Below are 27718 nucleotides of genomic sequence, written 5' to 3'. Positions count from 1 at the left end.
TCGTGGGTGTTTTTTTTTGTTTTAAAAACGTTCCTTCCAAGCAAAATAAATAAATAAATAAATAAATGCTAATAAAAAGGCATTTCCAAACATTGCCCTCATTTTGCTTTACTTATATCAGCTTCATTTCATATATATTGAAAATAATAAACAACTGGGCGCACTAATTTGTTTTTGTTTTAATATGGTACATTGCATATACACCTCTTATAATAGCTAGGATCACCTATACCACCAAAAATTGAATAAATATGAGCCTTTTAATAAATCTTACAAATTTTGAGTTTTTAGCTTTAAATCAATAATTAAAAAAGAGATTATTAATTAATTAGGTGACACCATTTGATTTGTGTGTTATAAGGACAAAATAATATTCGTTTCATTTGTTAATCGCTTTCATAAGAAAAAAAAAGAAATCGCCCGTTTGCCACGCATAGCAACAAAATCAACGGGGCAGGACGGGATCAGTTTTTTAAATCCCGTTCTCGTTTATATAGGGAATTCACCACCTCGTCTTCGTTGGTTACTATATTTCTTTAAAAATGGGAAGAGGACAAGGATTTCAAGATCGGAGATGGGGCAACCCATTCCCTACACTGCGTTAAGAGGGGGCGACGCTGCGATGTTTGTCCTTCGGTGAAAGATTGTGGTCGGCATAGATGAAACCTTTGAGAGGAGGTTGTTTATGGTTAACAGTTGTTTGTGGCTGGCAATTGTTTGTGAGGGTTGTGAAGATGATGGTCGACAAGGTTGAGTTGAGGGAAGTGAAGCTTGACAGTGCTGTTAGAGTTTGTAAGAAGACAAAATACGATATATCAATATTCATTCATCTACATAAAAGAAAAAAATATATATTGGACGAGATTTTTATTCTCCAACTCCGACCTATTCCCAATTTGGATCTTAAAATTTTACCCTAAACCTGCCCTGCAATTGCAAATTTTATTTAAAAAAAAACCGTCTAATGGGCGGTGTTTCAGATTTTTTTCTTTTTTTTTTGAATGAGCGGGGTTTCAGATTGTACATAACAAATTGCCATTCCTAGCCCCGCGTGCCTATCTGATACTTGGATATAATAAGCACTTTTACTTCAATTGGCATAAAATTGTTTTCTCTCTGGGTTGGGCTGGGACCAATAAAGTATGTAAACGGAATTGGTCCAGGCCTGGAAAATTCCGGCTGATAAATGGGCTCATTTTTTTTTCTGGGCCTTTCGACTATCTAAAGCTTTTTTTTTTTTTTTTTTCTAAGTACCGTTGCAGTTGCTGTTCAAAAAAAAAAAAAAAAAAAACGGCGGAAGAGGAAAGTCTATCTCTCTTTGTCCGAGTCGGAGTCCGATCAGAAGAAGAAGTTTGCAGGAAAACATAGGAAACGACGACGATGGCGGTAATTCCCGAATCCATAAACAGATCCACTCTGAAAATATTTTTGGGTCTTTTTGTATGATTTTTCAATTAAAAGCTTTGAAGTTTGAATTGTTAGTTTTTGAGTTGTTAAATCTTGAAATGGCTGGGTTTTTGATAAATGTGGGGAGCAGGATTCTTCAGGGACGACGCTCATGGATCTCATTACGGCAGACCCTTCAACGGCGCCTCCCGCCGCCTCATCATCATCTTCTTCCTCCTCTTCGACCGCATCGGCGTCGGCTTCGTCCGCAACCCAGCCTCCGGCGTATACATCGGGTTTGCCGCCCGTTATGCCGTCGGCGCTGGGGAAGCCGGCGGCGGAGAAGAAGTCGAAGAGAGCAGCTTTGATGCAGATCCAGAACGATACCATTTCTGCTGCAAAAGCCGCGTTGCATCCAGTGAGGACCAATATATTGCCCCAAAAGCACAAGAAGAAGAAGGTTGCTCCTCTTCTCCTTCAAACACTTTGATTGTCCCAAAGATTGCACCTTTGCTGCTGTTTTTATATGATTCTTTATTTTCGTTTGTTTGTTTGCAGCCTGTTTCGTATTCGCAGCTTGCAAGAAGCATCCATGAATTAGCTGCTACATCGGATCAGGTAAAACGATTGTTCCTCTATCCAATTTTGTCCTTTTTTTTTTTTTTTCTTTTTCTTTCTATAACCTTATTTATTTATATTATTCTTTTTCGTCTTTGTGAGTAGAAACGTTCGATGAGGCAGTTGCTGAATCATGTTTTTCCTAAACTTGCTGTTTACAATTCAGTTGACCCTTCCTTGGCACCGTCTCTTCTCATGGTATGCTTCGTTTAATATTTATTATTATTTTTTTACTGGATTTATTTTAGCAAAACATGATTCACATAAGTTGTTTATTTTGTTTGTTGTTAATCTGCCGCTCTAGTATGAACCCCCATGCGCAGAATTTGCACATATAAAGGAAAGAGTGTGGTTTCAGAGATAAAACTTGTGTTTTCTAATTGTAAGAGATAAGCAATAACTTATATGTATAAAAAAATAAAGGGCTTACTAAAATGATTATATCAGGTATGGACTACTGGTATTGGGCAATTGAAGAAAAAGATTGTAAACCTGTGAGATCAAATACTAAACAATCCATTTCAATTCTCAAAAAAATATATTTCTGTTTGGCCTACGAAGGGTGGCTTCCTATCCCTAGACAATGTAGAGTGAAGCGTTTAAATTGGGTGAGGCAAGCTGATAGTCTGAAGTAAGATACAATGGAGACGTTTATTTCCCTTAGTCTTGCCGTAATAAAATGCTTTGTCTAATACGGAATAGTTTCTTACAAATATTGTTTTTGTGTCTCTCAATGTTTTTCATGGACTTCCTGACCGATATGGGTATTAAGATTAAATATTTTTTTGTACTAGTAAGTGAAAGAACTATAAAAGGGTTTGTGCTTGATACAGCAAAAGGAAATCTATTTAACTTATGGTTGGCAACTTTCTATCAATAAGCATTAATTTACTTATCTTGAAGGAATGATCCAATCTTAATTGATAGTTCACTGTTCTATCTGCAGCTCAATCAGCAGTGTGAAGATAGGGGTGTTCTACGATATGTCTATTATTACCTTGCCAGAATTTTATCTGACACTAGTGCCCAAGGTGTAAGCACTGGTGGTGGGATCCCAACTCCAAACTGGGATGCTTTGGCTGACATTGACGCTGTAGGAGGGGTGACTAGAGCAGATGTTGTGCCAAGAATAGTAAATCAACTGACAACAGAAGCTTTAAACGTTGATATCGAATGTAAAGTGATTTCTTGGATTTTGCATATGATATGAAATATTGCTTTCAGCTCCCTCATCTTTATGTATCATGTCTCTGTGATTATGTATGTATTTTGTATCAGAGTGTCTTTCAATTCCACTTATCCTCATATATTACATATATTACGTGTCTGTGATAGTTTGTGTAGTTCATATCAGTGTCTCCTGTTTAGATGATTTTACTGCACACATTTAACAGAGGGACATTATTTGTTTGTGAAGTTCGATGATTCAAAGAAAGTTAATGAATTAAAATAAGTTAAAAGAAGACCAAATAATTCTGATTAACTTAAATTTAGAACAGACATGCATTGGCACACCACTATATAAGATACGACTTCTATTTATTACTTTTATGTTTGACTTTTGTCTTTTTTGAAGTTCATGCACGAAGACTGCAAGCATTGAAGGCTCTAACATATTCTCCCTCAAGCAGCTCTGAAATGTTGTCCAGATTGTATGAAATTGTATTTGAGATTCTTGATAAGGTGTGTCCTACTCAGATCTCTCTGCATGTATGTATATATATCTTTCAGAAAGATGAAGATGCTTTCTATTGGTCATCAGATTGTTGACTTGAGTACATAGGCAGTAATTGAGCTGTGCTACTCTCTACTGTGTTTGTTGCTGGATGTATGTAATGAATTCAATTTGTGTATAGTTATACATCAAGCTTATCTGATCTCACCTTTAAATAAATAAAACCTATATATGTTCTTCTCCCTTTTCTTTTAGCGTGAAGATATTTTTCCCCCCTTGGTATATTTTAGTCGTTGCATTTAACTATTCCAATTTCTTGTGGTTATAGTGCTATAAACTTTCATACTAGTGCCTCTTCACTGTATAAAATTTTTATATATACTATTTTCAGGTTGCTGATGCCCCACAAAAACGCAAGAAAGGGGTGTTTGGGACTAAAGGTGGTGATAAGGAGGTAAATAAGTCAACTGATTTTTTGTGGTGTTGACCTCCTTTATTTATGTATGTTATTAGGTCATTGCATTGGATGCTTTTTTATATTTACTACCTGCATTTTAATTATTGTTCATTCAATTTTAAACACTTTAGTTCATCATCCGGAGTAATTTGCAATATGCTGCCCTAAGTGCACTAAGAAGACTTCCTCTCGATCCAGGAAACCCTGCATTTCTGCACCGTGCATCACAAGGGTAAGCCTGTCACCATGTTTAGTATTATTACAAGTATCATATGTGGCAAGTGGCACTCGAATAGTTTAACATTAATTTCCTTGTGCTAATAATTTATACCTTTCTGTTACATAATGGACATGTTTCTATTTTGTTTGTCCTGTAATCCAACTTTTTATTATTATTATTATTATATTTTTTTATCACTATTAGTCAAATTTGTGTTTACATTTGACTGCAGGGTTTCATTTGCTGATCCTGTTGCTGTGAGGCATGCTTTGGAAATTCTTTCTGAGTTAGCTACAAAAGATCCTCATGGAGCTGCAATTGCCTTAGGTGATTGATTGGTTTAACTTTTAAATCTTTCACTTCTCCTTTTGGTTTTTTATTTACAACATCTTTCAGTTTGGACCTTTTCATTTTTTTATTGTCTAATGTTACTTTTCTCAACTTAATGCAGGGAAACTTGCACAACCTGGAGGTAATCCCCAACCACTGACCTTTTGGCTCCCTCTAATATTTTCAATTATTTATTCCTTTATTGTGTAAACTTTCGTACCATGGTACTTAAAACTTTGAAGCTTCTGGATTCTGATGCCATCTAGAAATATGAAGAGCGAGTTTCTTTTGGGTACAGTTCTTTTTTTTTTTTTTTTTTTTGGGGGGGGGGGGGATAAGAAACTGTACAGTCATGTTTTGTAATTCAATCTCGAGGAGATGTATCTCTTTTGTTCATCTGATTTCTTGGGTTGCATGATTGCAAAGAACAAATGATTTACTATTTACCATATATTGTAGACCACATTTTTGGCTGTCTGCATCATAATATGTACAAATTGAAAGAGAAAAAAATCAGCTAACAGAAGGGAGATTTAATAAACCTATCAAATCAATGAGCCTTTATTTTGAAGACATTTAAGAAATTCTTTTCTTATGTTTGCGTTGGGACTTCTTTTGTCACACAATTACCCTTCTAGTTTAATCAGTTTTAAGTGATTCTTTACTTTCATAACAGTTTCTGATATAAACAGAAGTTGTTCTAAAGGCAAATAAAGATAAATGATTTGTTCGACTTGACGAAATTCCATTGCAGTGAACTTGAAGACGAATTTTGATTTCTAAGTGGGCCTTGGAATGAAAATATCTGGTGGAGGCGCTATTTTTTGTTTTTCATTTTTATTATTGGTTTCTTGTATCTTTTGGCTCTTTTAAAATTTTTCTAGATCTGGTTTTCTGTTTCTCTTGCCTCTTTATAAAGTTTTGTGATTTCTGATGTGCTTTGTTATAGTACCTAATCAAACTCTGTGGCTACCATGTTGTTTTCAAACAGGCTCTCTGCAGGATGTTCTGCATCTGCATGATGTTCTTGCAAGAGTTGCTCTAGCCAGGTTATGCCATACAATAGCTGGGTCTCGAGCGCTAGACGGTAATCATTCTATCTTTTCCATTTTTTTATTATTATTTTTTATTTGTGTGTTTCCTCAAATATATTTTGTGATTTGTGCAAACACTGTGTGTGTAGAGAGGCCTGATATTAAGTCTCAGTTCAACTCTCTTCTCTATCAACTTCTCCTGGATCCAAGTGACAGAGTATGTTTTGAGGCAATCTTATGTGTACTGGGGAAACATGATCATGCAGAGAGGTCTGTTCCAACTAATTTCACCACGTATTCTAATTCAAAAATAAAGAATAAATGCTTGGTGTGATGTCTCACTTCACTACTTTTCAACCATGGTTTACCAATAACTGGATTACAATATCCTTGTATTTACTCATCCAAAATAAGTTATTTTTTTCCCACTACCATTGCAAAATATAGGACTGAAGAGCGAGCCACTGGGTGGTACCGTTTAACAAGGGAGATTCTAAAGTTGCCAGAAGCACCTTCTGTAAAGGACAACTCAAAAGATAAATCTCAAAAGATAAGGCGTCCGCAACCTCTTATTAAGCTTGTGATGAGAAGGTTGAAGATGCTCTCTCTCTCTCTCTCTCTCTCTCTCTCTCTCTCTCTCTCTGTGTTGCACACGCGCGCACACACACACACATAGATGTTGTATTCCTTCAAATGGATGTCAGGAGGTTTTTAATGACAGATTTTGTATTATCATTGGTTTAATTGAACACTTTCTGTTGATTTTAAATGGTTGCCTACTAAATTTATTATCAGAAACATGATTTAATTATTTTTGCTTCCTCTTTTTGTTCAGGCTAGAGAGTTCATTCCGTAGTTTTTCTAGGCCAGTACTTCATGCAGCAGCAAGAGTGGTGCAGGAGATGGGGAAAAGTAGGGCTGCCGCATTTGCTTTAGGCATGGTGGACATCGATGAAGGGGCACATGATAATGTAGATTCACATGATTCAGATTTGGAAAACCCATATGCAGAAAGTAATTCTTCTGTTTTCTCTTTACTGCTACATATCTTGCATAATCTTTCATTTAGTACTTCAAAGGATTATTGATTGTAAGTTCTGATATTGATTTTGAGAAAGTACAATAGTGAATTGGCCTTGTTACTTGGATGATAGTTCATAATCAGGCACCTTTTTTGGGTTCTTAATGTATAGTAAACTTGGTGGGAAGATGCTTGAACCAATTCAGTTTGTCTTGCATATTACAAAAATGGTCCATCAACTTAATTGGTTGTTTGTAGATACTCTTTAGCTTTTAAATTGCTTTGGTAATAGAAAAGAAAATGGAGTTATCTTCTTTTGACTGTTAAGAAAAGTTTTTAAAGTGTTTGTTTTCATTCCCCAATAGAGTCCGTCATATGATTGCTGGTATTTAATAGTGCTGTAACAGAAGAAATATGAAGCTTGTTTATTAGTTTTCAAAATTTCCTAATCCTGTTCTTCTGCATGTTCTTAAGGGTATTAATCACTGGTATAGTGGATCAACATTTGATTATGTTATTTTGTTTTCTAACCCTTAAACCTTCTTCTTTGGCACAGGTTCTCGTAAGACCTCTTCCGTATCTAACGGAACTGGTGGCAAGGATACAATTACAAGTTTGTTAGCTTCGTTGATGGAAGTAGTGCGGATGACTGTAGCATGTGAATGTGTTTATGTTCGAGCAATGGTAATTAAAGCATTGGTATGGATGCAAAGTCCCCAGGATTCATTGGATGAACTGAAGTCCATCATTGCATCAGAGCTTTCTGATCCAACCTGGACCGCTACTCTACTAAATGATATCTTGCTCACTTTGCATGCACGTTTTAAGGTATGTAATGGAATTGAAAGTATCTTGTAGGTCTGTTTTCTGAAAGCCCATGTATTAAAGTTCTCTTTTTCTTTATTGGTACTAGTTATGATACAGTTTTTATGCAGTTATGACATAAACATTGTGCTAATTATGACTTAAGTGATGAATAATGTAGAGTTTTCAATCGTTAGATGCTGGTTATTCCGATGTTAAGTAGTCTCGAAACTATTGTGACTAATTACTAGTCTATACACACTGTTAAAGTTCATCTTAATTTTTTTGTTTAACTGTATCTGTTTGCATGCTTGTCTATCTAGCTACTGAGAAAGAATAATTTTTTATATTATGATGTTCTTTTAGTTCTATTATGTTCTCCATGTTCTCTATTCTAACCATTTTTGGTCGAACTCATTTTATTAGGCAACTCCAGGTATGGCTGTCACTCTTCTTGAAATTGCAAGAATCTTTGCAACTAAAGTTCCAGGGAAGATTGATGCTGATGTGTTACAACTACTATGGAAAGTAGGTTTTCATTCCATCCTCATATGAGTAACTCTTTCCCATTGTATGGTATTATTAAGCCATGCATGTATGTTTTGATTCTTAATTTTTGTCCAGTTTTAATTAAGTAGTGGCATATTAGACAAGCCCATTTGCACATAGACAATGCTAATTTCGTTGATTTTTCGGTATTTGGAAAATTTTATGCATGATATTTTCAATTGATTATTCAATTCCCAGACATGCCTTGTTGGAGCTGGTCCAGAAGGGAAACACACTGCTCTTGAGGCAGTTACCATAGTTCTTGATCTACCACCACCACAACCTGGGTCCATGATGGGGCTTACATCTGTAGATAGGGTCTCCGCCTCTGATCCAAAGTCGGCTCTGGCATTACAAAGATTAGTCCAAGCAGCTGTAAGCATATTGATTCTATTATATGCTTCTGCTCAGTTTGATTGTGAATGTACATAATCATTTCTATGTTGCTTGCTGAACTAATAAATGTACAGGTGTGGTTTCTTGGAGAAAATGCAAACTATGCTGCTTCTGAATATGCCTGGGAATCTGCAACCCCTCCTGGCACTGCACTGATGATGCTGGATGCTGATAAAATGGTTGCTGCGGCCAGTTCACGTAATCCCACTCTAGCTGGTGCATTGACTCGATTACAGAGGTGTGCATTCAGCGGCAGCTGGGAGGTATGTCACTTGAGTGGTCTGCCCACTATTTATTTATTTTTTTCTGAATCTCAGCTGACAATAGGTTGTCACACCAGGTTCGAATTATTGCTGCTCAAGCTCTTACAACCTTGGCAATTAGGTCTGGTGAGCCTTATAGGCTACAGATCTATGAATTCTTGCACACTTTATCTCAGGGTGGTGTGCAATCTCAGTTATCTGAGATGCATCTTAGTAATGGTGAAGATCAAGGGGCTAGTGGCACAGGCCTTGGAGTTTTAATTAGTCCCATGATAAAGATTCTTGATGAAATGTATGCAGCACAAGATGACTTGATAAAGTAAGTGCTAAAATATCTTTCAGCGTGAATTTTTATTTACTCTAAATATGTATTGTAATTTCCATCTCATGAAAGTTTACGTTTGGATGATCAGGGACATACGCAACCATGATAATGCAAAAAAAGAATGGACCGATGAAGAGCTTAAGAAACTATATGAAACTCATGAAAGATTGCTTGATCTTGTTTCTCTCTTTTGTTATGTGCCAAGGGCAAAATATCTACCTTTGGGGCCAATAAGGTACATATTGCTTTACAGATGAGATGCAAATGGTTACCCAGGTTTTATCTGCCCTAGCTTTACCAATATTTCTCTCTCTCTCTCTCTCCCTCCCTCACCCGCCCCCCTCTCTTATGTTTTCTCATCTAATTAGTGTATTCAGAAAGGCCATTTCTCCATGTTTTCTGCTCAATTGTCAAAAAAATTTCTTAGCGCATGAGACCTCAAATTCTAAATTCTGTGTCTAAAAAGTGAGTGTAAAAGGGAGTCTTGCACTATGTATTTCATTGACATAGGTAGACATGTGGACAATTTGTATGTCATTTGGAAGTTGATAAGATTGTTGTTATCTGAAGTTAAGGACCAAGTCGTATTGACTGCAAATTTAAGAGGATGAAAATAATAGTTTCCTCTTTTTTCTTTTGAAAGGGGTTTCCTGCATTTGCCTAAGCTTTAGGTTGATGTATGTACTTTCATTGCTGTGGTCAATGTTATATTTAGGAATGTGAAGAGCCTTCAAAGCTCCATAAATTTCATCTTCTTCCTTAGGATTCACGAAAATGATTTGTAATTTTTAATAGACCTCTTGACTGCAAGCTATCCAAGTACTACTGGACTAAAAATTTAACACAGATTCTTATTGATGACTTTTTATGTTGGTGTTGAGTGGCACATTTAGTTTCATGTTTATCTATGTTGTACCTTTTTGCATTGCTGAATTTTCTTTTCTTCTACTATGATATGACAGTGGAAAACTTATTGACATCTATCGCACACGACACAATATCAGTGCATCAACTGGGTTGAATGATCCAGCTGTTGCTACTGGCATAGCCGACCTTATTTATGAGTCTAAACCAGCGCGTGCTGAGCCTGATGTGCTTGATGATGATCTTGTAAATGCTTGGGCAGCAAACCTTGGTGATGATGGGTTGTTAGGAAATGATGCGCCAGCAATGACCAGGGTAAGAGTTTAATACGCTGTGTTTATTGCTGGTTAAATGTTCTTTAAGCTGGCATGGATGAAAAAACATTATAGGATAAGAGTTACCTGTTAAGTTTTGATCATCAATATCTTGAGTGAATGCTTATTTCACCTCTTCTTTGTGTTAGGTAAATGAGTTTCTTGCTGGTGCTGGAACCGATGCCCCTGATGTTGACGAGGAGAACATCATCTCTAGACCTTCAGTTACTTATGACGATATGTGGGCAAAAACACTTTTGGAATCTTCAGAACTAGATGTATGTGTTTCCTTTCTTCTTGGGCTTGCATAGCATGCAATAGAATGGAATTTTATAGTGTGTATGCATCTCCAAAGACTTCCTAGAAAAATACACTTCACTATCATTCTTCAAATTTGCAGGAAGATGATGCTAGGTCATCTGGATCATCGTCTCCAGAATCAGCAGGATCAGTTGAAACTTCTATATCATCCCACTTTGGTGGAATGAACTACCCTTCATTGTTCAGTTCACGGCCGGTATGACTTTTGCAGATTAATTTTAACATTGATCTTAATCATATATCCTTCTTGAATATCCTATTTCTGATCCAGCAAGCATTTTGTGCCCTCCGAGTTTGATATAATTGAAAGTTCTTTGTCTTGCAATAGAATTGAAAGTTTGATAATTACATTAAAGGTGTAAACTTTAGTTTATTTTCAAGTCAAAATGGAAGAACTAGCAGGTTGACGTATAAGCTGTAATTGTAGTGTGTAGTTTGTGTTTCATTCTCAAAATGTGATGTCATCATCTGCATTTGAAAAATCCATTGGTATTTTTTCTATAATGCTGTTTCAGAAAGAGTTAGTGTCAACTTTGTCTTAAGTTATTTCTGTGTTTGGTCTTGGTAGTTTGGAAAGGTTTTCAATCTTAGCGTTCTATTTCTAGCTTAATAGAATTTTCTGCTTTCAAATTAGGAAAATATACTTGGTTGCTACCTAGTAGATCCTCAGACTCTCTTTGACTCATTAATCTTCTATAACAGGAGAAGTCAGGAGGAAGCAGATATGGCAATCCATCAAGTGGCGGTCCCTCATTATATGAGGGTTTAGGCTCCCCGGTTAGGCTCACTGCCTTTCATCTTCTAGTTTCTGTCTTGAATTGAACAATGATTTTAATACTTCTACCCTTCCAGATTAGAGAAGAGCCCCCACCGTACTCACCACCTGCAATGAAAAGGTTTGAGTCATTTGAGAATCCTCTAGCTGCGAGCGGGTCACGGAGTTTTGGATCTCAAGATGAGGAAAAGGCATCTTCTGGGAATCCTCAACGTGGAACAGCACTGTATGACTTCACTGCTGGTGGAGATGATGAGGTTAGTTAACTCTTAGTGATGTATTTGAATGGAGAAATGTCTGTTTACATTGCAAAGGTTTTCCTTATAGCTCAGGGGATTTACAAATGTTAAAAGTACAATTGGGATGGGCTTGTTGCCTTTTATCCATCACATTATTTTATATTTTCTTTTGCAAGTTTACTGTGGGCCATTTTAGCCTTTTGGCTGTGTGTATGAAGATGATCATTTATGGTTTTCCTTGCAGTTAAATTTAACAGCTGGAGAAGAGGTTGAGATTGAGTATGAAGTGGACGGCTGGTTCTATGTAAGTACAAGGCAGATGCTTTTTTATTTTTGCATTGCCCTTTGGGTTTCCAAAGGGAATTACATCACTGTACTTATCACCATCAAAGTGTAGATAGCAAGCAAATTTAGTTCACTAATTTCTGCTACTGAATTTTGGTTCATTATTTTCTTGGGAGGTTTCTGTCTCCTACCTCCTTAGAAACTTCGTCATTTCGTTAGCAAACATTTTCTTTTTGTTGGGTTGTGCACCCAGAGGCTTAAAGCAGAAACAAAGCCCTGGGATGGTGAGTGATGATACCCATCTAACCATCTCTTATGGGATCTGTGTAAATAACTTTCTTCCATGCAAAGTGAGACAGATCTATTTAACTCATTGTCAATGACAAAAGATAAAGTATTACATTGTTGTGCTCTTTGTTGCAGGTAAAGAAGAAACGTCCTGGAAGAGATGGCAAAATGGCTGGGCTGGTCCCAGTCCTCTATGTGAATCAGGAGTAGAATGGTGTAAAGAGAGTTTGATTCCCTTTTGTTTATGCGGTTGTCTGGTCTCACAAAGTGTTGTAGAGCTTTCTGTTCAGTTATATCGTAGGATGCCAGCAATGCACAGTCCAGTTATAACCTTGGATGCCGTCAATTTATTAACCGTACCTCGAGTTGAAGTTCTTAATCGCTTGTTGGCTGGACTCCCTCCTTTACCTTCTCATATTCATATTCATCCACATTTTGGAGCAGTGGAAGTTAGATGAAGACTGGACTAGTGTTTTTGTCTATTTGTTTATAATTCGTGTTTGTAGCATAATATGCCCCCAATATTAATCTTTTATCTTCTTTGACCTTTGGTTTCGATGTTGTAACTGAAAATGTACCTCCGTTTTGTTGGGTGAGTATTTCTGCCATTTTTGGCTCTTGATTAACTGGCTGTTATACAAATGATAAAAGGTACATATATATATATATATATATATAATGATTTAATTGCTTCCTGTAAGATGGAGGCTTTCCCTTTTTTATATTATGATTTAATTGCTTCCTGTCAGTTGGAGGTTTTCCCTTTTTTCTATATGTGTATATATATATATATATATGTATGTATGTATATATAATGATTTAATTGCTACCTATGAGTTGGAGGTTTTTCCTCTTTTTCCATAGTGACTCCCACTAAAGGTACAAAAATGGAGGTTAAAGTGTTGAGAATTGTCATAGAATGGGTACCTCGATTTGATATTTGATTTGTATCTGTTATTTATTGTTATATTAATCTTTTAATCTGTTATAAAGGTTACTAAGCATATGTAAGTGATTATATACACTAATTAATATTTATAAAGGGTAATTCAGGTATGGATGCAGAAATCAACTGTTAATGTTGAATTAGCTCAAAAGTCTGAGATGCAGCTGTGCTTATCTAAGAATTTAGGGTACAAAAACAAACTACTAATAAACAATGTACTAATGGTTAAGAAAATCTGGTTAATTCTCATCCCATGGACTCTGTCGCTTTGGCCTCCCAACCCTACTAAGAGCTTTCCAAACAACACTGCCACACTTAAATCCTGAGCCGAAAGCAATTTGCCAAACACGGTCGCCACCCTTGATCCTCCTCCTCCATTCCAAGTAACTTAGTTCATACCACATGCTACTGCTTGAAGTGTTTCCGAATCGTTCCAAAGTTTTCCTTGACGCCTCCATGTACTCCTCCGTAAGCTGCAAGTTTCTTTGGATTTCATCGAGCACTTTCCTGCTTGTTGCCACTATGCAGACATGCTCAAAGGCCGACTTGTAGTTTGGGATGTAAGGCTTATAAGCCTTTGTTGTTTTCGTCTTGTTCTTGAACATCAAAGTGGTGAAGAAATGCAAGTGTTGAGAAAGTGGGAGAACGAGGGGGCCAAGGGTGGTGATGTTGGCCTTGAGTGCATGCCCACCAATCTCCATCATGTCTTTGCTAACTTGCAGACCTTGTGTCCCTTTGTCATCTTCCTTTATTCTTATGCTTTTAAAGCTTCTATCATCCATGCCTTTGTGGGTTCGAACCACCTGCTTGAGCTGATACTTGGCTCGCCATCTTTCTTGGCGGGAGCTAGAGAGCAGCATGGCAGCAGCCCCCATCCGAAAGAAGCAATTGGGAAGGAGCATTTGGAGGTCATTGCCTTTATACCACGTATGAGTCACAGCCTCTGTGCTCACCACCAGTGCATATGAACCACGATATGCTTTCAAAAGGTCTTTACTCAGATCAATGGCTATGATTCCCGCCGCGCATCCCATACCACCAAGATTGAAGCTCCGGATGTCATGCCTCAGCTTGAACCGGTTTATCACCATTGATGACAACGATGGAGTAGTATTTAGGATTCCGCAGTTTACAACAAGGATACTGATGTTGCTGGGACGGATTTTGGTTGCAGCAAAGAGATCATTCACCGCTCCAAACATGGCCATGGCAGCCTCCTCTCTGCCATCCTTTAAGCTTATTTTGTAATCAGGACGAAAAACTACTCTTGGCATGTATGTGTCATCGCCTATGCCAGAATTCTTGAGGATTCGCTGCTGAAACTCTATGGAAGCATCGCTGAAGTCGCCTGATTTTGTTGCCAATTGAATAAACTCCTCCTTTGAGATCTAGAAGGAAGAATATACAAGTTAATCAGCTAGATCTTAGTTTGTCAACTTTTTCTGTACTACTAGCTTATGTATCTCAATATATCTATACATGTAAATATTAGAATAAACGAGTTAAGATAGTAGTTATACGTACCTTGAGCTCATTGGGTGGACGATAACAAGAAAAATCGACTAAATAAATAGAGCATGGAGCCAATTTATAATAAATATACAGTATCAGTGCTAAGGATATCCCAAGTAGAAATTTTGGACAATACAAGTCTAATTCCCAGTTGAAGAACTTTCTTGTTTGCCAAGTGAAGATGAGGATGACAAGTAGTGGTGCAATGAAGAAATAGAAGCGGTACTTATGGGAACGGGAAATGAGATAATGATAACCAAGTTTTACATATTTGAGATTAACTGAATTAAGGAAACCAGGCAAGCATGGGCGAACCTTCACAGTGAAATGAAAATTAGGAGACGGCCCTGCATTATTAGGATCACGGTTCACAGTCCCTGCTGAAAATTGCCCCTCCTGCCGATCTCTTGCCATATAAAAATATATTCGATCAAGTTGTAGGTGGGGTGATAAATTATTATGGTAATCAAAGAATAAGTTGCAGCCTGCAGCAGGGATATATAAACTCTAACTAATCCATGTGAAGCTAGCAATTAATCATGTAAGAGAGATACAGAAATGGCCCAGAGGTTGAATAGAAGAAGATCAGAGGTTTTGGTACAAGGTAGGTAGGGAATGCCATATTATAGGAAAGGCAAGAATGAATGAATCAGTAACAGAAAGTAGATTAGATAGGTTCATTGTGCATGGGGCCTATAACCAGCAGGTTTGTAGCGCCATTGGAGTTGTGCTTAACTTAATTGTGCCTGTTGTGTTTGTGCGAGAGATAGAGAGAGTTTAGTAAGTTTGGTATATATGCCATCCGGTCTGGTCACTGCCGCCCAAGTCCCACCAACAATTTGCAAGTTACTATCAGGCTTTAGAATTAGTATTTTATGAATGGGGTTGCAGATTCTTATACATCCTATGTATATGTATATGTGTTACTGTTTATATATATGTATAATAATAATTCAATGACCCCACATATTCTTAATATAAAGTAAACATAAGATCATCGTCAAGTAAAGAATGAAATCTTTATATATAACCACGTACACAGAGAGAGAGAGAGAGAGAGAGAGAGAGAACTAGTAGTTTGGTGTGGAGGAAAAGGTCACGCACGCATGCTAAGTGCGGGCAATGATGAAATTGATAATCATTTCAATCACCCATGATCAGACTGACTGAATCATAAATTAATTATATCAAGTATATATGATTGTTATTTGTGAATGAAGCAAAGCAGTCGATGGGCAGTTGTGTTTTATGTTATAATTAATTATGTGTACATGATCTATAAAAACCAAACCCATGGAAAGGGCAGGTAGCAAGCAATTAAAGCCTTGGAGATGGAGATGGAGGTTGTGGAGTTAAGGATACATCTTCACTGCAGGGCCTGTGAGAAGGCGGTGAGGAAAGCTGTGTGCAGGATCAAAGGTTTGTGTAATTAACGTGTGTGTATATATATAGTCGTTTTCAAATGCGGATAGGATTCACATCATGCAATATGATGCTTGAGGCATTTCTCAAGCAATATGTTGCCCGGTATTGATATTCCGATTTTGTAAAATCATGACATATATCCACATCTCAAAATTTTCCTATATATATATAATTGTATATACCTATACACATAGTTATTGAGTGAGTACGTAATGCAAGTGTAAGTAAGTGCATATGTATGTGCATGCAGGGGTGAAATGCGTGGAAATAGATGCAACGTTGAAGAAGATGACAGTGTTGGGATACATGGATCGGAAAGTTGCCACAAAAGCAATTCGGAAAACAGGAAGGAGAGCTGAAGCGTGGCTGCACTCAATTACTTCAGAAGACGACGACCCTCTTCCTCCTCCTCCTCCTCCACCTCCTACATTTGGAGTCATCAGACGGTGCATCAATCTTCCTACCTGGGGAATGAGAAAGAGATCCTCCGCTTTTTCTAATAATAAACACAAACACGTCCACGCCCATATGCCACGCCAATCAACTCTCTAGCTGGTACCATAAAATAAATATCCTACTTGATACCAATAATAATAAAAATTGAAACACATCCTCTCATCAATCAATATTTTCTTCCATCTTTAATTTTCCTCTAGATACTGATTTATATGTGTTGCTTACTTTCCATATATTAATTACATTTGTGCTTGACTATTAATTTGTAATTAGTTATCATTTATTCCACTCGAATTGTATATACTTGGTCTCCATGCTTATGCTTTTATTATATCTCTCTCTCTCTCTCTCTCTCTCTCTCTCTCCCCACTCTACAACTAGAAGCTGTTAAAAGCTAGTATCAGTGTGTAAGCGCTTTGCTATGTCTTTAATATCGAGTCCCCACATCCACTATGCTTCTTCTGCATCATCATCATCATCATCATCTGCTCCGGCGCTTCATGTCGGCTTTATCAATGTCAACCATTGAGGCTCAAATCAAAGATTTGGTTTCCGGAGGACAACATGACCAAGCCCTTCAATTATTCAAACAACAGCTCCATCCCTCCGCTCTCCATGCTAGCACATCCATTCTTCCCTCGGTCATCAAGGCATGCTCTCTCCCACGGTCTCATCATTTTGGTCTTCAGCTTCACTGTCTGGTCATCAAGACAGGTTCCCACTCCGAGATTGTCGTGTCCAATTCTATCATTTCCATGTACGCCAAATCTTCCACGGTTGAAGCGGCAAGAAAGGTGTTCGATACAATGCCTTATAGAGACACCATCACATGGAATTCCTTGATAAATTGCCATATACAAAATGGGTATCCTGGCAAAGCATTAGAAATGCTAAAGATGATGTGTTTTTATGGTTTTGTACCCAAGCCGGAGTTACTTGCCTGCATTGTATCAGCTTGTGCGAGGACAAGACAGTTCAGAGTTGGAAGAGTGGTTCATGCTCTTGTTACTACTGATGGAAGGATTGAGGAGTCAACATTGTTGTCGACGGCTTTGGTTGATATGTATTTGAGGTCAAATGACTCCATTATGGGTTTGCACGTCTTCAATCAAATGGCAGACAAAAATGAAGTTTCTTGGACTGCCATGATTTCAGGATGCACCTCGAATTATTGCTACAAAATGGCAATTGATTGCCTTCGATCGATGCAGATTGAAAGGGTGAGACCCAACCGAGTAACCTTGATTGCTATCCTACCAGTTTGTGCCGAGTTGGGCTCTATAAAACAGGGGAAAGAGATTCATGGGTATTCTTTTCGTCACGGGTTTCATTGGGATCATCACTTGTCAGCATCTCTCATGCACATGTATTGTAAATGTGGTGGAGCATTGCGCTCTGCAAAATTCATATTTGAGAGTTCGACTGTTAAAGATGTTGTAATGTGGAGTTCCATCATTGGGAGCTATGCTCAGCAGGGAGATGGCACTCAAGCTATGAAGCTGTTCAAACAGATGCATGCAGAGGGAACTAAACCAAACTCTGTTACTTTGTTGGCAATAATTTCTGCTTGCACTTCTCTTTCTTCACTAAGTCTTGGCTATGGAGTCCACGGCTATGCCATGAAATCAGGATTTGACTTCGATATTTTCATTGGAAATGCTCTCATAAATTTGTATGCCAAGTGTGGTTCTCTTGAGGCTTCTCATCAAACGTTCAAAGAGATGCCTAAGAAAGATTTCATTTCGTGGAGCACATTGATTGGTGGCTATGGCCTTCATGGTTGTGGTGGAGAAGCTTTAAAACTCTTTCATGAGATGCAAGAGAAAGGAATGGAGCCAGATGGAATCACATTCCTTGCTGTTTTATCTGCTTGCAACCATGCTGGCCTTGTTGAGGAGGGACAGAGGATCTTCTATGATGTGATGAAAGGGGATAAAGTACCACCAACAATTGAGCTATATGCCTGCCATATTGATCTCCTTGGGAGGTCGGGAAAGCTTGAAGATGCTTGTAATGTACTGAGAACAATTCCTATGAAACCAAGTACGAGAATTTGGAGCTCTTTGATATCAGCTTGTAAAGTTCATGGAAGATTGGAAATAGCAGAAATGATAGCACATCAGCTTATTAAATCAGAACCTGAGAATGCTGCCAACTATACCTTACTGAGTATGGTTTACGCTGAAACTGGCAATTGGCTTGGTGTGGAAGAGGTGAGAAGAATCATGAGATTACAAGGACTGAAGAAAAGCCATGGGTTCAGCCAGATTGAGCTGGATAATCGAGGTTTCTTAGAGGGCTGATAATTCTTCACCAAATAGAATTAATATTATAGCCACAGGCACTACTTCCCACCTTTTTAAGTCTCAAATCCAGTGCTTGCAAATCCTGGTTCAATATGTGATCTCATCAACGCCATTTATAACTAGTATAATTCTAAAGACGTATGAGACTTCTTTGCCGATAATTGAGAATTGTATATTTATTGATCGCCTATAAACATGTGCATTCAACTCCCTCTATTTTATTTCATACCAACAATCCCTAGCACTCCACAACTCAATCACTTTATCCCGCAATTCTTCTAATGATACGAGATATTATAAGTGGCAATTCTTTGAAAGAAGAAAATGTCAAATTAGGATCATATGATTGAATGTCTTTAAAAACATTTATAATTTTAAGATCCAACATTCCAACAATTTTATTTTTCCATTGTTCAAAAAGCATTCCGATCAACACAAAAATTTCATGAAGTTTCTGTAATTATCAATTTAGTTTAATTACAAATTTCGTTTAAAAGCATTCTGATTCATTGTCTAATTGTGATTACCAATTTTCATGGAATGGTGTTTGAATTTAAAACAATTTGTGAAAAAAAAGAAATGGAAAAAAGTGTTTTGAGCTTAATTAAGACTTTATAAATTGCAGACATTTTAGGTATAAAAAATATTATATAGTAATCTTTTACAAGTTTTATATATTTAAATGGTAGTGTGTAAAGAATAATAATATATAAAGTCTTTTTGGAATTGTTAAAAGAACTTTTACCTAATAGTAAGAATGCTTAAAGACTTTTGACTATATATACTCTCCCAATGTTTCAGTAAGCCTTCTGGTAGTGGTAGGAAATAAAAGAATCCTGAAAAATTGATTGGCAATCATATTTAAAAAATAAAGAGCATATGCTTCGTAGGGCAACTTACTCAAAACTCCACAAGAATCGTGGTCCAAGTCAATCATAAAATTGATTGGCAATCATATTTAAAAAATAAAGAGCATATGCTTCGTAGGGCAACTTACTCAAAACTCCACAAGAATCGTGGTCCAAGTCATTCATACCCTGCCATGAAGACTCATGTTCCCTTCTGATAGTTCAAATCTGCCAAACACCTATTTGAAATAATAAGAATTGGAAGCATCCATGTTTTAGTTCCCCCACAAGACACTTATATTTTATTTTTACACCTCTCCAACGCTAACTTGGCCACTCGAGATAAGAAACAGAAACTTCTCATACTGCTTCTAGAAGAAAGATATGCTCATAACCTTACCCCCTACCATAACCATACATGACAGTACATAATGCGACTGCATTTGTCTACTACATATAACAGGGACTAATAACCTAAAGTCATCCACTCAGTATCCGGCATGATAAAATCATCCAATTGCAAACTATCAGATGAAGCAAAGCTTGTTGCAATTGTTTGCATACCCTTTTTTGTCAAGGAAAGCATTTAACCCACAGGTAGCTCTGGCCTTCTATCAGCAGGAAAATTGAACCTCCCACCCTCACCATGAACACAATATTGAGCAGCATCGTAGGCCTGAGCTGCTTTCTCTGGGTCATTATAAGAGCCCAACGGCCCCAACCATATCCTATCTACAGACCTTGGAACCCTTATTTCAGAAACCCACTTACTCCAAGCCCTCATTCAGACACCCCTATAGGGACCAGGAGTTCCCTCTTAGTGAATCTTTTTTGAGGAAGAGGTTGCAACCAAATTCATGTGGGTGTAGGGAGGGAAGGATGGATTGACCGAGAAAACTTTCGAGAGATTGGAAAGGTAAGAAGTGAGAAAACTAAAGGTAAAGTGCCATTTATGGCAGTAAAATATAAGAGAACAGGAAATAAAATGCAACTTATCTCTTAGGAAAGCATGTAGAACTGACAAGATGGTGGCAGGAGATATTACCAGCTGCATGTGGCAGCTGAGAAACTTTCCCATGATCGCCATGGGCCAGGAGTGTTCCCAAATGCATAAAACGGCAATTGGCAAGACAAGAATCAATGCACTTATTACGTGTAATTTACAACCTATATCTTGACTTTCCATGTTAAGAAATGAATAAACTAATAATGTTCCTGCATAATAGATTCATATCAAACAGAAGAATAACATTTGCGACTGGCTGATATGGAAATCCTATTCAATGAAATTGTGAGACAACAAAAGAAAAATTTAATGCATATTGGGGGTATGAATAATTCTTTGAACTAATCAGCCTTTAGTCCATAAAAGGATCCTTTCCCATACAAAGCCAAACATGCAAAAGAAATACTAGTTGCTCTCTTGAATTTACATCAATCAGACCTTTGTTCAAAATGTTGCAAAGCAATTCCTAGGACCTGTTCCTATCTAGAATCAGTGTCTTCTCAGCTTTCTGGCCATGCATAAGCACCACCTGCCAGAAGAAAAAAGCAAAACCAGAACTATATCAGTTTACAGTTCAAACTGAGTCTCATATTATAGCAGGAAGCAGTCTCTGGCAGCCATACAATTTTTGCAGCTGATGAAAACCAACAAGAGAACAAAACCAGGATAACAAATTACGGTTGTTAGCTGTACCAGCTTACATTAAAATGTCTTCTGATGGCGAAAGAGCTAGTTAGAAAACAATGAAGCAAGATTAACACGGAATATACTCTAACCATGCATCTAACACTGAGTGGACATAACAGAACCCAAACCTTTCTTACTCTCTCGTACCACACATCAAGCTTCCACCAAAAAAAAAAAAAAATCACTGTTTAGTAATTTGTTTCTAGACAAAAGTTAATACTTAAAATATTAGCTCTGACAATTAATAATCAGACAGATATGCTATGCTATATGGGCCTTAAGTTTGAAACACTTATTAAACTTATACCGCAATAATCAAAGACCAACTCCTATCCTACAACAAAAGCAATTTAGCAGCGAATATAGGCAGTTTAGATTGAAAAAAAAAAAAAAAAAAAAAAAAGAGAATGCTATGAAGTCGTAATGGTAAATCGAAACCTTAAGAAGAAGAAGAAGAAGAAGCTGATACTTGAGGTGTGCCGGTGGATTCAGCAGCGGATGGTGATGGCGGTACATAAATGCGTGCTTTCTTCAGAATTTCAGCAACAATCCAATGCTTGCGTTTACTCAGCGGCCTCGATGGATCCAATCTCACCTGAAAAATCGCAGCTTTGCACACACTTGGAGATTTGCAGACTAGTATAAAAATCTGGAATTTCAGAATTTAAAAAGAAACGGATATGTACATACTCGATCGCCGATGTTGCACTGGCTATGCTCGTCGTGAGCCATGAACTTGGAGGTGCGCTTGATGTAACGGTTGTAGAGTTTGTGGTAGAAGAGCCTATCCACCGCCACCACCACCGACTTCTGCATCTTGTTCGATACCACCATCCCCACCACTTGCTTCATCTCTCTCTATCTCTTCTCCCCTAAACCCTAATTCTCTCTCTCTCTCTCTCTCTCTCTCTCTTCCCGCAAATCTGTTTTCCCTTTTTTCTCAATCAGTAATTTAAAGTTCCTGACTTCAGTTTATATATTGATGCTCCTATCTATATACACACCACGAACCAAATACATAGAGGGTAATTCAATGCACAATGTTATCTCTGTGCAGCAAAACTAAAAACTATTTCTTTATTTTATTTTATTTTTTAAAAAAAAAAAAAGTGTGAAGGCATAAGTTGATTTTTTTCTTAATTTTGGGAATTTTACCTTCGTAATAATGAGAAAACAAGCCAATCCCAAGTTGGAGTACGATATTACCCTGGCACAGTATGCCCAAATTACATTGATGCCACCAATGGATTAAACCCAAAAAGGGGTAATCAGGGAATTTAAAAATAGAAAAACGAATTTGGGAGGTTTATATCTGTTAGGCCAGAACCGTTATCTTCTAGAGTTTGCAGTCAACAGCCAGAAACATATGTATATAAAGAGAATTTATCAGATAAACCCATTTTTCTCAGGTACGCTCCTCTCTCAGCTCACTGGGTTTTACCACCCACTAACTTGTTCACGACCTCTGCTTTCTCGCCCTCATTTTTTTACTATATTTCTTAGGCTCCCGATTATCCCATTTACCGGGGGGAAAAAAAAAAAGCATTTTTGTTTTTTTAGTCTTTTTCTTAGCATTTTGTGTAATTTTGTTGGTTGAAGCTTAAAATCAGCAGTTATTCTGTAAAATCTCTGGTTTTTGGAGGTTAATATTATTTTGTTTAGCATGCCGAAGATGTAAGAGCTTATAACACAAATAAGTTTTTTTATTTAACAAAAAAAAAAAAGAAAAGTTTTTTTTTTTATTATTATTATTATTTTTTTTATAATTTTTAACGGCAAATGGTTGTTTAAATGGTTTCTTGAGCAGGATTTGGAGTGTTCTTTTCCTCTGAGAAGCTGAAAGATGTGGGGTTTTATTCATGTTCTTAATGAGCGCTTCAATGGTCTTGTGCGAAAACTTGAACTTCATTAACCCCAAAGTATATTGGAACCCGTCTTCTCTGCATAATTCTCCGACTTTTGTGGTTCGTTTTGGTGGTAAAAGAAGAAGGATTAGTGGGTTCATTCCATATGCAAAGAAGAAGAGCCATTCCAGGAAAAGGAGTTGGTGGCAGAAGTTCTTCTTCGATGAAGATGGGAATTGGCTTGGTCTGAAGGATGATGACATGCTGGTGGATGAATCAGCTAGCTCAAGTGACGAAGAAATGTCTGAAGATGAAAAATTTGAGGCATGGAAGAGGAGAGCTGAAGCAATCATAGAGTTAAGGGAAGCACAAGAAGATTTGAGTAATGAGGAGAGTCGGAGGTGGGAAGATTGGCTTGTAGATGGGACCAATGGTGCCTATAACAATTCTTCCTCATGGAGTCAAGATTGGGACAATGGGGGTGTTGATGAATCAACGGAAGGTGTGAAGTTGGACCCTAGTGAGATGATTCCCGAAAAGGGATTGGTTGAGTCTGTGAGAGATTTGGTTCTTGGGAGAGAAGATGATGATATGCTTTACGAAGATCGAGTTTTCCAGTACGCTTCGGTCAATTCGGTGAGTTCATGTCCTAATGTTACATTTTGATGTACCTCAATTGATATTTATATATATTATAGCACTGAGATTAGCTAAGAGTTGAGTGCTGAAAGCTGAGCATGGCACTGAATGCCGGCCTATGTTTTTCCTTCTGCAATTTAAATATTCCAAGACATCCTATTTGGATATTCTTATTATGATCTTTTTGCCTAAGCCTCACTTAACCTTGTTACAGGCTAAATTTTTGGCCATATTGATCATTGTACCCTGGGCCTTGGATTTTGTGGTTCATGACTATGTTCTCATGCCTTTTCTGGACAGGTAAATAGTTCTTTCTTATGCCTTAACTGTGCATTTGCTTGCGATTTCTGTAATGGTATTCCTATGAAAAGTACTTATTTTCGTAAATAAGACGGTCATATATAAAAATATACACGTGAGACTGCCTATAGTGATAAGGCATCTTGTTCCTTTTGTTATTCAGTTTATCCACTGAGATTTTACCAACCATTATGGTAAGTTTTCATATTCAAGTTCTTTCATCCTTACAAGTCATCAATTATGAGGCTTTTTATGACATTATCCAACCATTAGTTGGAAAAAAGAGTGCAAGCTTTTTACATTCAATGGACTTAGGAATCAGTGACTTTCAGAGGTTCAAAAAAACCACCAGAATATCATGCATATCAATTCTCTCCCTTTTTCTTTCTTCATTTGGCTGAGCCTTGTAGCTTGCTGAGGTAACATAGCGTCTATCTAACCAGTGCAAGAGCTACATTGTACTTTGGGAATAATGTAGTTTTGCTTATTGTATCAACCTTTAATTTTTCATCTATCAGATGAACTAATGATTATGCTGCGAACAGATATGTGAAAACTGTTCCACTAGCAGCACAAATGCTTGATGTAAGAAGACCTCAAAAGCTTGATATGGTTGAGAAACTAAAAATTGAGAAAGCAAGATTTCGGCTTGAAGTGGAGATTGGCAAAGCTCCACCTCTCTCTGACGAGGAAGTTTGGTGGGAGCTGCGGCAGAAAGCGTAAGAAAATACTATATTGCTCCTTTGATGTTATCGTTTTTAAATATTATGCTGCTATTGATTCACTTTTTGGTTTTTAATGAATATTGCAACTGAGAAAGCTTAGATAACAGGAGGCAGTAATTCATAAGAAAGATGTCCTTGGAAGTAGTAGCATGCTTGGAAATGCAAAACTGCATATAATTGTAATAAATTTTATCAATTGATTTATTGGAACTCCAAATTTTATGTAACATATTCTTATATAGGCCACCACAAAATCAGAATCATCTTTGTAGAGGTCACCTATTTCATCAAGACTTACTGAATGATGAATATATAATTTAAAAGCTATGATTTTATTGTTATTAAACATGTTGAACCTTGTTATATTACTTTTGGCTGAAATTCCTGCACAAATATTTTTTATTTTATCTTCTGAAACTAGACTTCCGGACTTTGTTTTTTGATGGTTAATGATATTATATTTTCCTTCACTCTTACTTCACCAGATTAGAGTTTAGAGAGGAGTGGAGATTAGAGAACCGTAGTGCATTTGCCAACATTTGGTCAGATATGGTGTTTGGAATCTCGTTATTCATTCTTTTATACTGCAATCAGGGTAAAGTGAGTAACCATACTCTCTTACGGTAGTTTTTCTTTTGTGAATAAAATGTGTGGTTCAATATTAACTACATTTTTTGAACTACATTTTTTGAACTTTGCGTTCAAATACGTCTAAAGTGGATAATCACCGCTTTCTCCCCTTCTTTGCAGGTAGCTTTGCTGAAATTTACAGGTTATAAAATAATAAATAATATTTCAGATACTGGGAAGGCATTTCTAATTATACTTACCACAGATATTTTTTTAGGGTAATATTATCTGCTTTTTGCTAAACATACTCCTAAATACTTTCAATTATTTATTTGTATTACAAATATGAAAGGCAAGTTGGCCTACATTGGAAGTTACACAAGCCATGCCACATGTGAAGTGATCTGATGCTGACCGCCCTTCTTTTTAAAGTAAATTACCTTTTATCATCAGAATTTTGTGCCTGTCAGATTTATGTAATACGTGGCAATTACGTGCTTTCAGGTATCACTCTGAGTCTGGTTGGCAGACTTTGTTAGAGATTTTTGTTGAACATTATGGCCTTGAGGTTGATCAGTCTGCCATAACCATTTTTGTCTGCCTGATTCCAGTTGTCATTGATGCATGTGTCAAACTATGGGTATGTTCTACAAGTTATTTAATTTCAATATTTTCATGTGATGCTGATTATTAGACTTTGAGAAGTGTCAAGCCTAGAATCCAATTTTCAGTTTGTTTATATTCTCACTGTCGCACCACAGCCTGACATGGAGAACTGACCTATTATATCTCCAAAAACATCCAATCAAAATTTAAATTGAAATCAAACCTCTTTCTTGTATAAGTAGTATGTGATGGTATCAAATATTTCGTATCATTGAAACCATTTGAAAATTGCTGAACAAAATGCATACAGGGGTGAAAGTATACTGTCAAGTACTAGTGCTCAGTAAATTGATTGAACCTTGAACCTAGGCTAAAGATAAGGATTTCAGTGAAAGAATGTGTCTGTTAAGGGTGTTGAGATGGTTGACCTGCTTTGGCAATTATGGCAGTCATGAGTCTCTAGAAGATTAGATAAATGAAGGCTTATAATAAATGTCAATCAACTTTTCTTGTTTATCACTTTTCTATAGAATTGGGAAAAATTTGTTGCTGAACTTCTTGTTCATTTGTAAAATGTTTAAAAACTTTTCTATATGCCATTTCTTCATTCCTAGCATCATACATCTTGTTGGTGATTCATAATGGAATCAGTTCACTAAAAATGGTGCTTTCTTCATTTGTTATTGATTACAAACTGGGTATTCTGTACTTATGACCATTACCTTTAAATTATAACCATATTTACTGACAACATTCTCCATGAGATTATATAGCTTTTCACTATTTTCTTTTGTTAATTAATAATCCCGTTTAATATTTATTATGTTTGTGGTTCAGTTGTTTAAATTCCTTCCAAGATTATCACCAAAGGTGGCAAACATATTCCGAGAAATGAAGCGGCATTAGTGAAATTCTTTCTCGAATTTTCTCTGCCAGAGTCGGAAAATTCAAACATGCTACCAGATGCACTCTATGTGTATTTTTATTTGCATTTATGATTTCCGCTCTAATTCATTCCTCCATTTATATATATATATATATATATATACACACACACTATAGAGAGAGAGAGACTCAGATTGTTTTTAGTTTGCAAAATGAATCACAGAAAGTTTGATTTAGTTCAAGCTTCTGTGAATGGATGGGAGATTGTTGTTGTTAGCATACCATTCGTTTACATAACTTTGTTGTTGTTGTTAGCATACCATTCGTTTACATAACTTTGTTGTTGTTGGGATACCATTCGTTTACATAATTTAATTGTAAAGACGATTAAGATATTACCTAGTGATTATATTTCGTTCTCTTGAATAGTTGTATGGGAGCTGATATTGAGGGTTAAGAATGATAAACAGCTTTCATTATGCGTATATATCAGAGATTCTCTATTCTAGGGTTATGTTAATAACTTGTTGGGATGGTCCGTAATATTTGATTTGGCATCAGTAGTTACATCAATGTCTATGGCTGTAAATAGGTTTGAATAGTTTGTGATTAGCTCAAGCATGGATTGATTTTAGTCCGTTTGAACTTGCTTCCTAATATAAATTAAACTTGTGAGTAGCTTGTAAGTAGCTTAAATTTATTATATATATAGATAAAAACTATATAATGAATTTAAGCATATTAAATGTTTATAATATATAAACAATATTTTTTATATTTTAAATCTATAATTTTTAAA

General features: G+C 36.7%; 6 protein-coding genes across 9 annotated transcripts; 4 read left to right on the top strand and 2 right to left on the bottom strand.

Annotated features, from left to right (window-relative positions):
- The first annotated feature begins 1251 nt into the window (after positions 1-1251).
- Positions 1252-12886, top strand: LOC107417568 (uncharacterized). The gene is made up of 27 exons (XM_048473719.2): positions 1252-1386; positions 1538-1846; positions 1945-2004; positions 2110-2202; positions 2951-3179; positions 3581-3687; positions 4071-4133; positions 4268-4368; positions 4589-4683; positions 4808-4828; positions 5678-5773; positions 5870-5990; positions 6168-6311; positions 6556-6734; positions 7298-7569; positions 7972-8073; positions 8293-8469; positions 8565-8753; positions 8831-9072; positions 9167-9313; positions 10041-10257; positions 10406-10534; positions 10657-10773; positions 11280-11354; positions 11430-11609; positions 11836-11895; positions 12300-12886. The coding sequence occupies exons 1-27, from the start codon at positions 1381-1383 to the stop codon at positions 12372-12374; spliced, it is 3606 nt and encodes a 1201-aa protein (XP_048329676.2). The 5' UTR covers positions 1252-1380; the 3' UTR covers positions 12375-12886.
- On the bottom strand, positions 12506-15618 carry LOC107417649 (3-ketoacyl-CoA synthase 15). 2 transcript variants are annotated; one of them, XM_016026265.4, is made up of 2 exons: positions 14635-15618; positions 12506-14498 (listed from the first exon to the last, which is right to left on the bottom strand). In XM_016026265.4, the coding sequence occupies exons 1-2, from the start codon at positions 15034-15036 to the stop codon at positions 13350-13352; spliced, it is 1551 nt and encodes a 516-aa protein (XP_015881751.3). In that variant the 5' UTR covers positions 15037-15618; the 3' UTR covers positions 12506-13349. The 2 variants fall into 2 exon arrangements, with proteins under 2 accessions (XP_015881751.3, XP_024929405.3); XM_025073637.3 differs by having other exon boundaries at positions 14938-15617.
- Positions 15619-15710: 92 nt separating this feature from the next.
- On the top strand, positions 15711-19003 carry LOC125422344 (pentatricopeptide repeat-containing protein At4g31070, mitochondrial). The gene is made up of 2 exons (XM_048473716.2): positions 15711-16041; positions 16298-19003. The coding sequence occupies exon 2, from the start codon at positions 16956-16958 to the stop codon at positions 18804-18806; it is 1851 nt and encodes a 616-aa protein (XP_048329673.2). The 5' UTR covers positions 15711-16041; positions 16298-16955; the 3' UTR covers positions 18807-19003.
- Positions 15954-16599, top strand: LOC107417567 (heavy metal-associated isoprenylated plant protein 28-like). Its single transcript, XM_025073660.3, has 2 exons — positions 15954-16041; positions 16298-16599. The coding sequence occupies exons 1-2, from the start codon at positions 15954-15956 to the stop codon at positions 16597-16599; spliced, it is 390 nt and encodes a 129-aa protein (XP_024929428.3).
- Positions 19004-20952: 1949 nt separating the features above from the next.
- Positions 20953-22400, bottom strand: LOC107417619 (uncharacterized). Of its 2 annotated transcripts, none has more exons than XM_016026231.4 (3): positions 22041-22400; positions 21820-21945; positions 20953-21192 (listed from the first exon to the last, which is right to left on the bottom strand). In XM_016026231.4, exons 1-3 carry the CDS (start codon positions 22200-22202, stop codon positions 21130-21132), a joined length of 351 nt encoding a protein of 116 aa, XP_015881717.3. In that variant the 5' UTR covers positions 22203-22400; the 3' UTR covers positions 20953-21129. The 2 variants fall into 2 exon arrangements, with proteins under 2 accessions (XP_015881717.3, XP_015881718.2); XM_016026232.4 differs by having other exon boundaries at positions 21789-21945; positions 22041-22389.
- Positions 22401-22604: 204 nt separating this feature from the next.
- Positions 22605-27422, top strand: LOC107417621 (chloroplast envelope membrane protein). Of its 2 annotated transcripts, none has more exons than XM_016026235.4 (8): positions 22605-22759; positions 23158-23830; positions 24048-24133; positions 24679-24852; positions 25344-25458; positions 25609-25706; positions 25933-26068; positions 26872-27422. In XM_016026235.4, exons 2-8 carry the CDS (start codon positions 23210-23212, stop codon positions 26938-26940), a joined length of 1299 nt encoding a protein of 432 aa, XP_015881721.2. In that variant the 5' UTR covers positions 22605-22759; positions 23158-23209; the 3' UTR covers positions 26941-27422. The 2 variants fall into 2 exon arrangements, with proteins under 2 accessions (XP_015881721.2, XP_015881722.2); XM_016026236.4 differs by lacking the exon at positions 22605-22759 and adding an exon at positions 22766-23024.
- Positions 27423-27718: the final 296 nt, after the last annotated feature.

The sequence above is a fragment of the Ziziphus jujuba genome, chromosome 2 (assembly GCF_031755915.1).
Source record: "Ziziphus jujuba cultivar Dongzao chromosome 2, ASM3175591v1".
NCBI lineage: Eukaryota > Viridiplantae > Streptophyta > Magnoliopsida > Rosales > Rhamnaceae > Ziziphus > Ziziphus jujuba.
The sequence above is the reverse complement of the archived record's forward strand: the minus strand, read 5'-3'. Positions and strand labels throughout refer to the sequence as shown.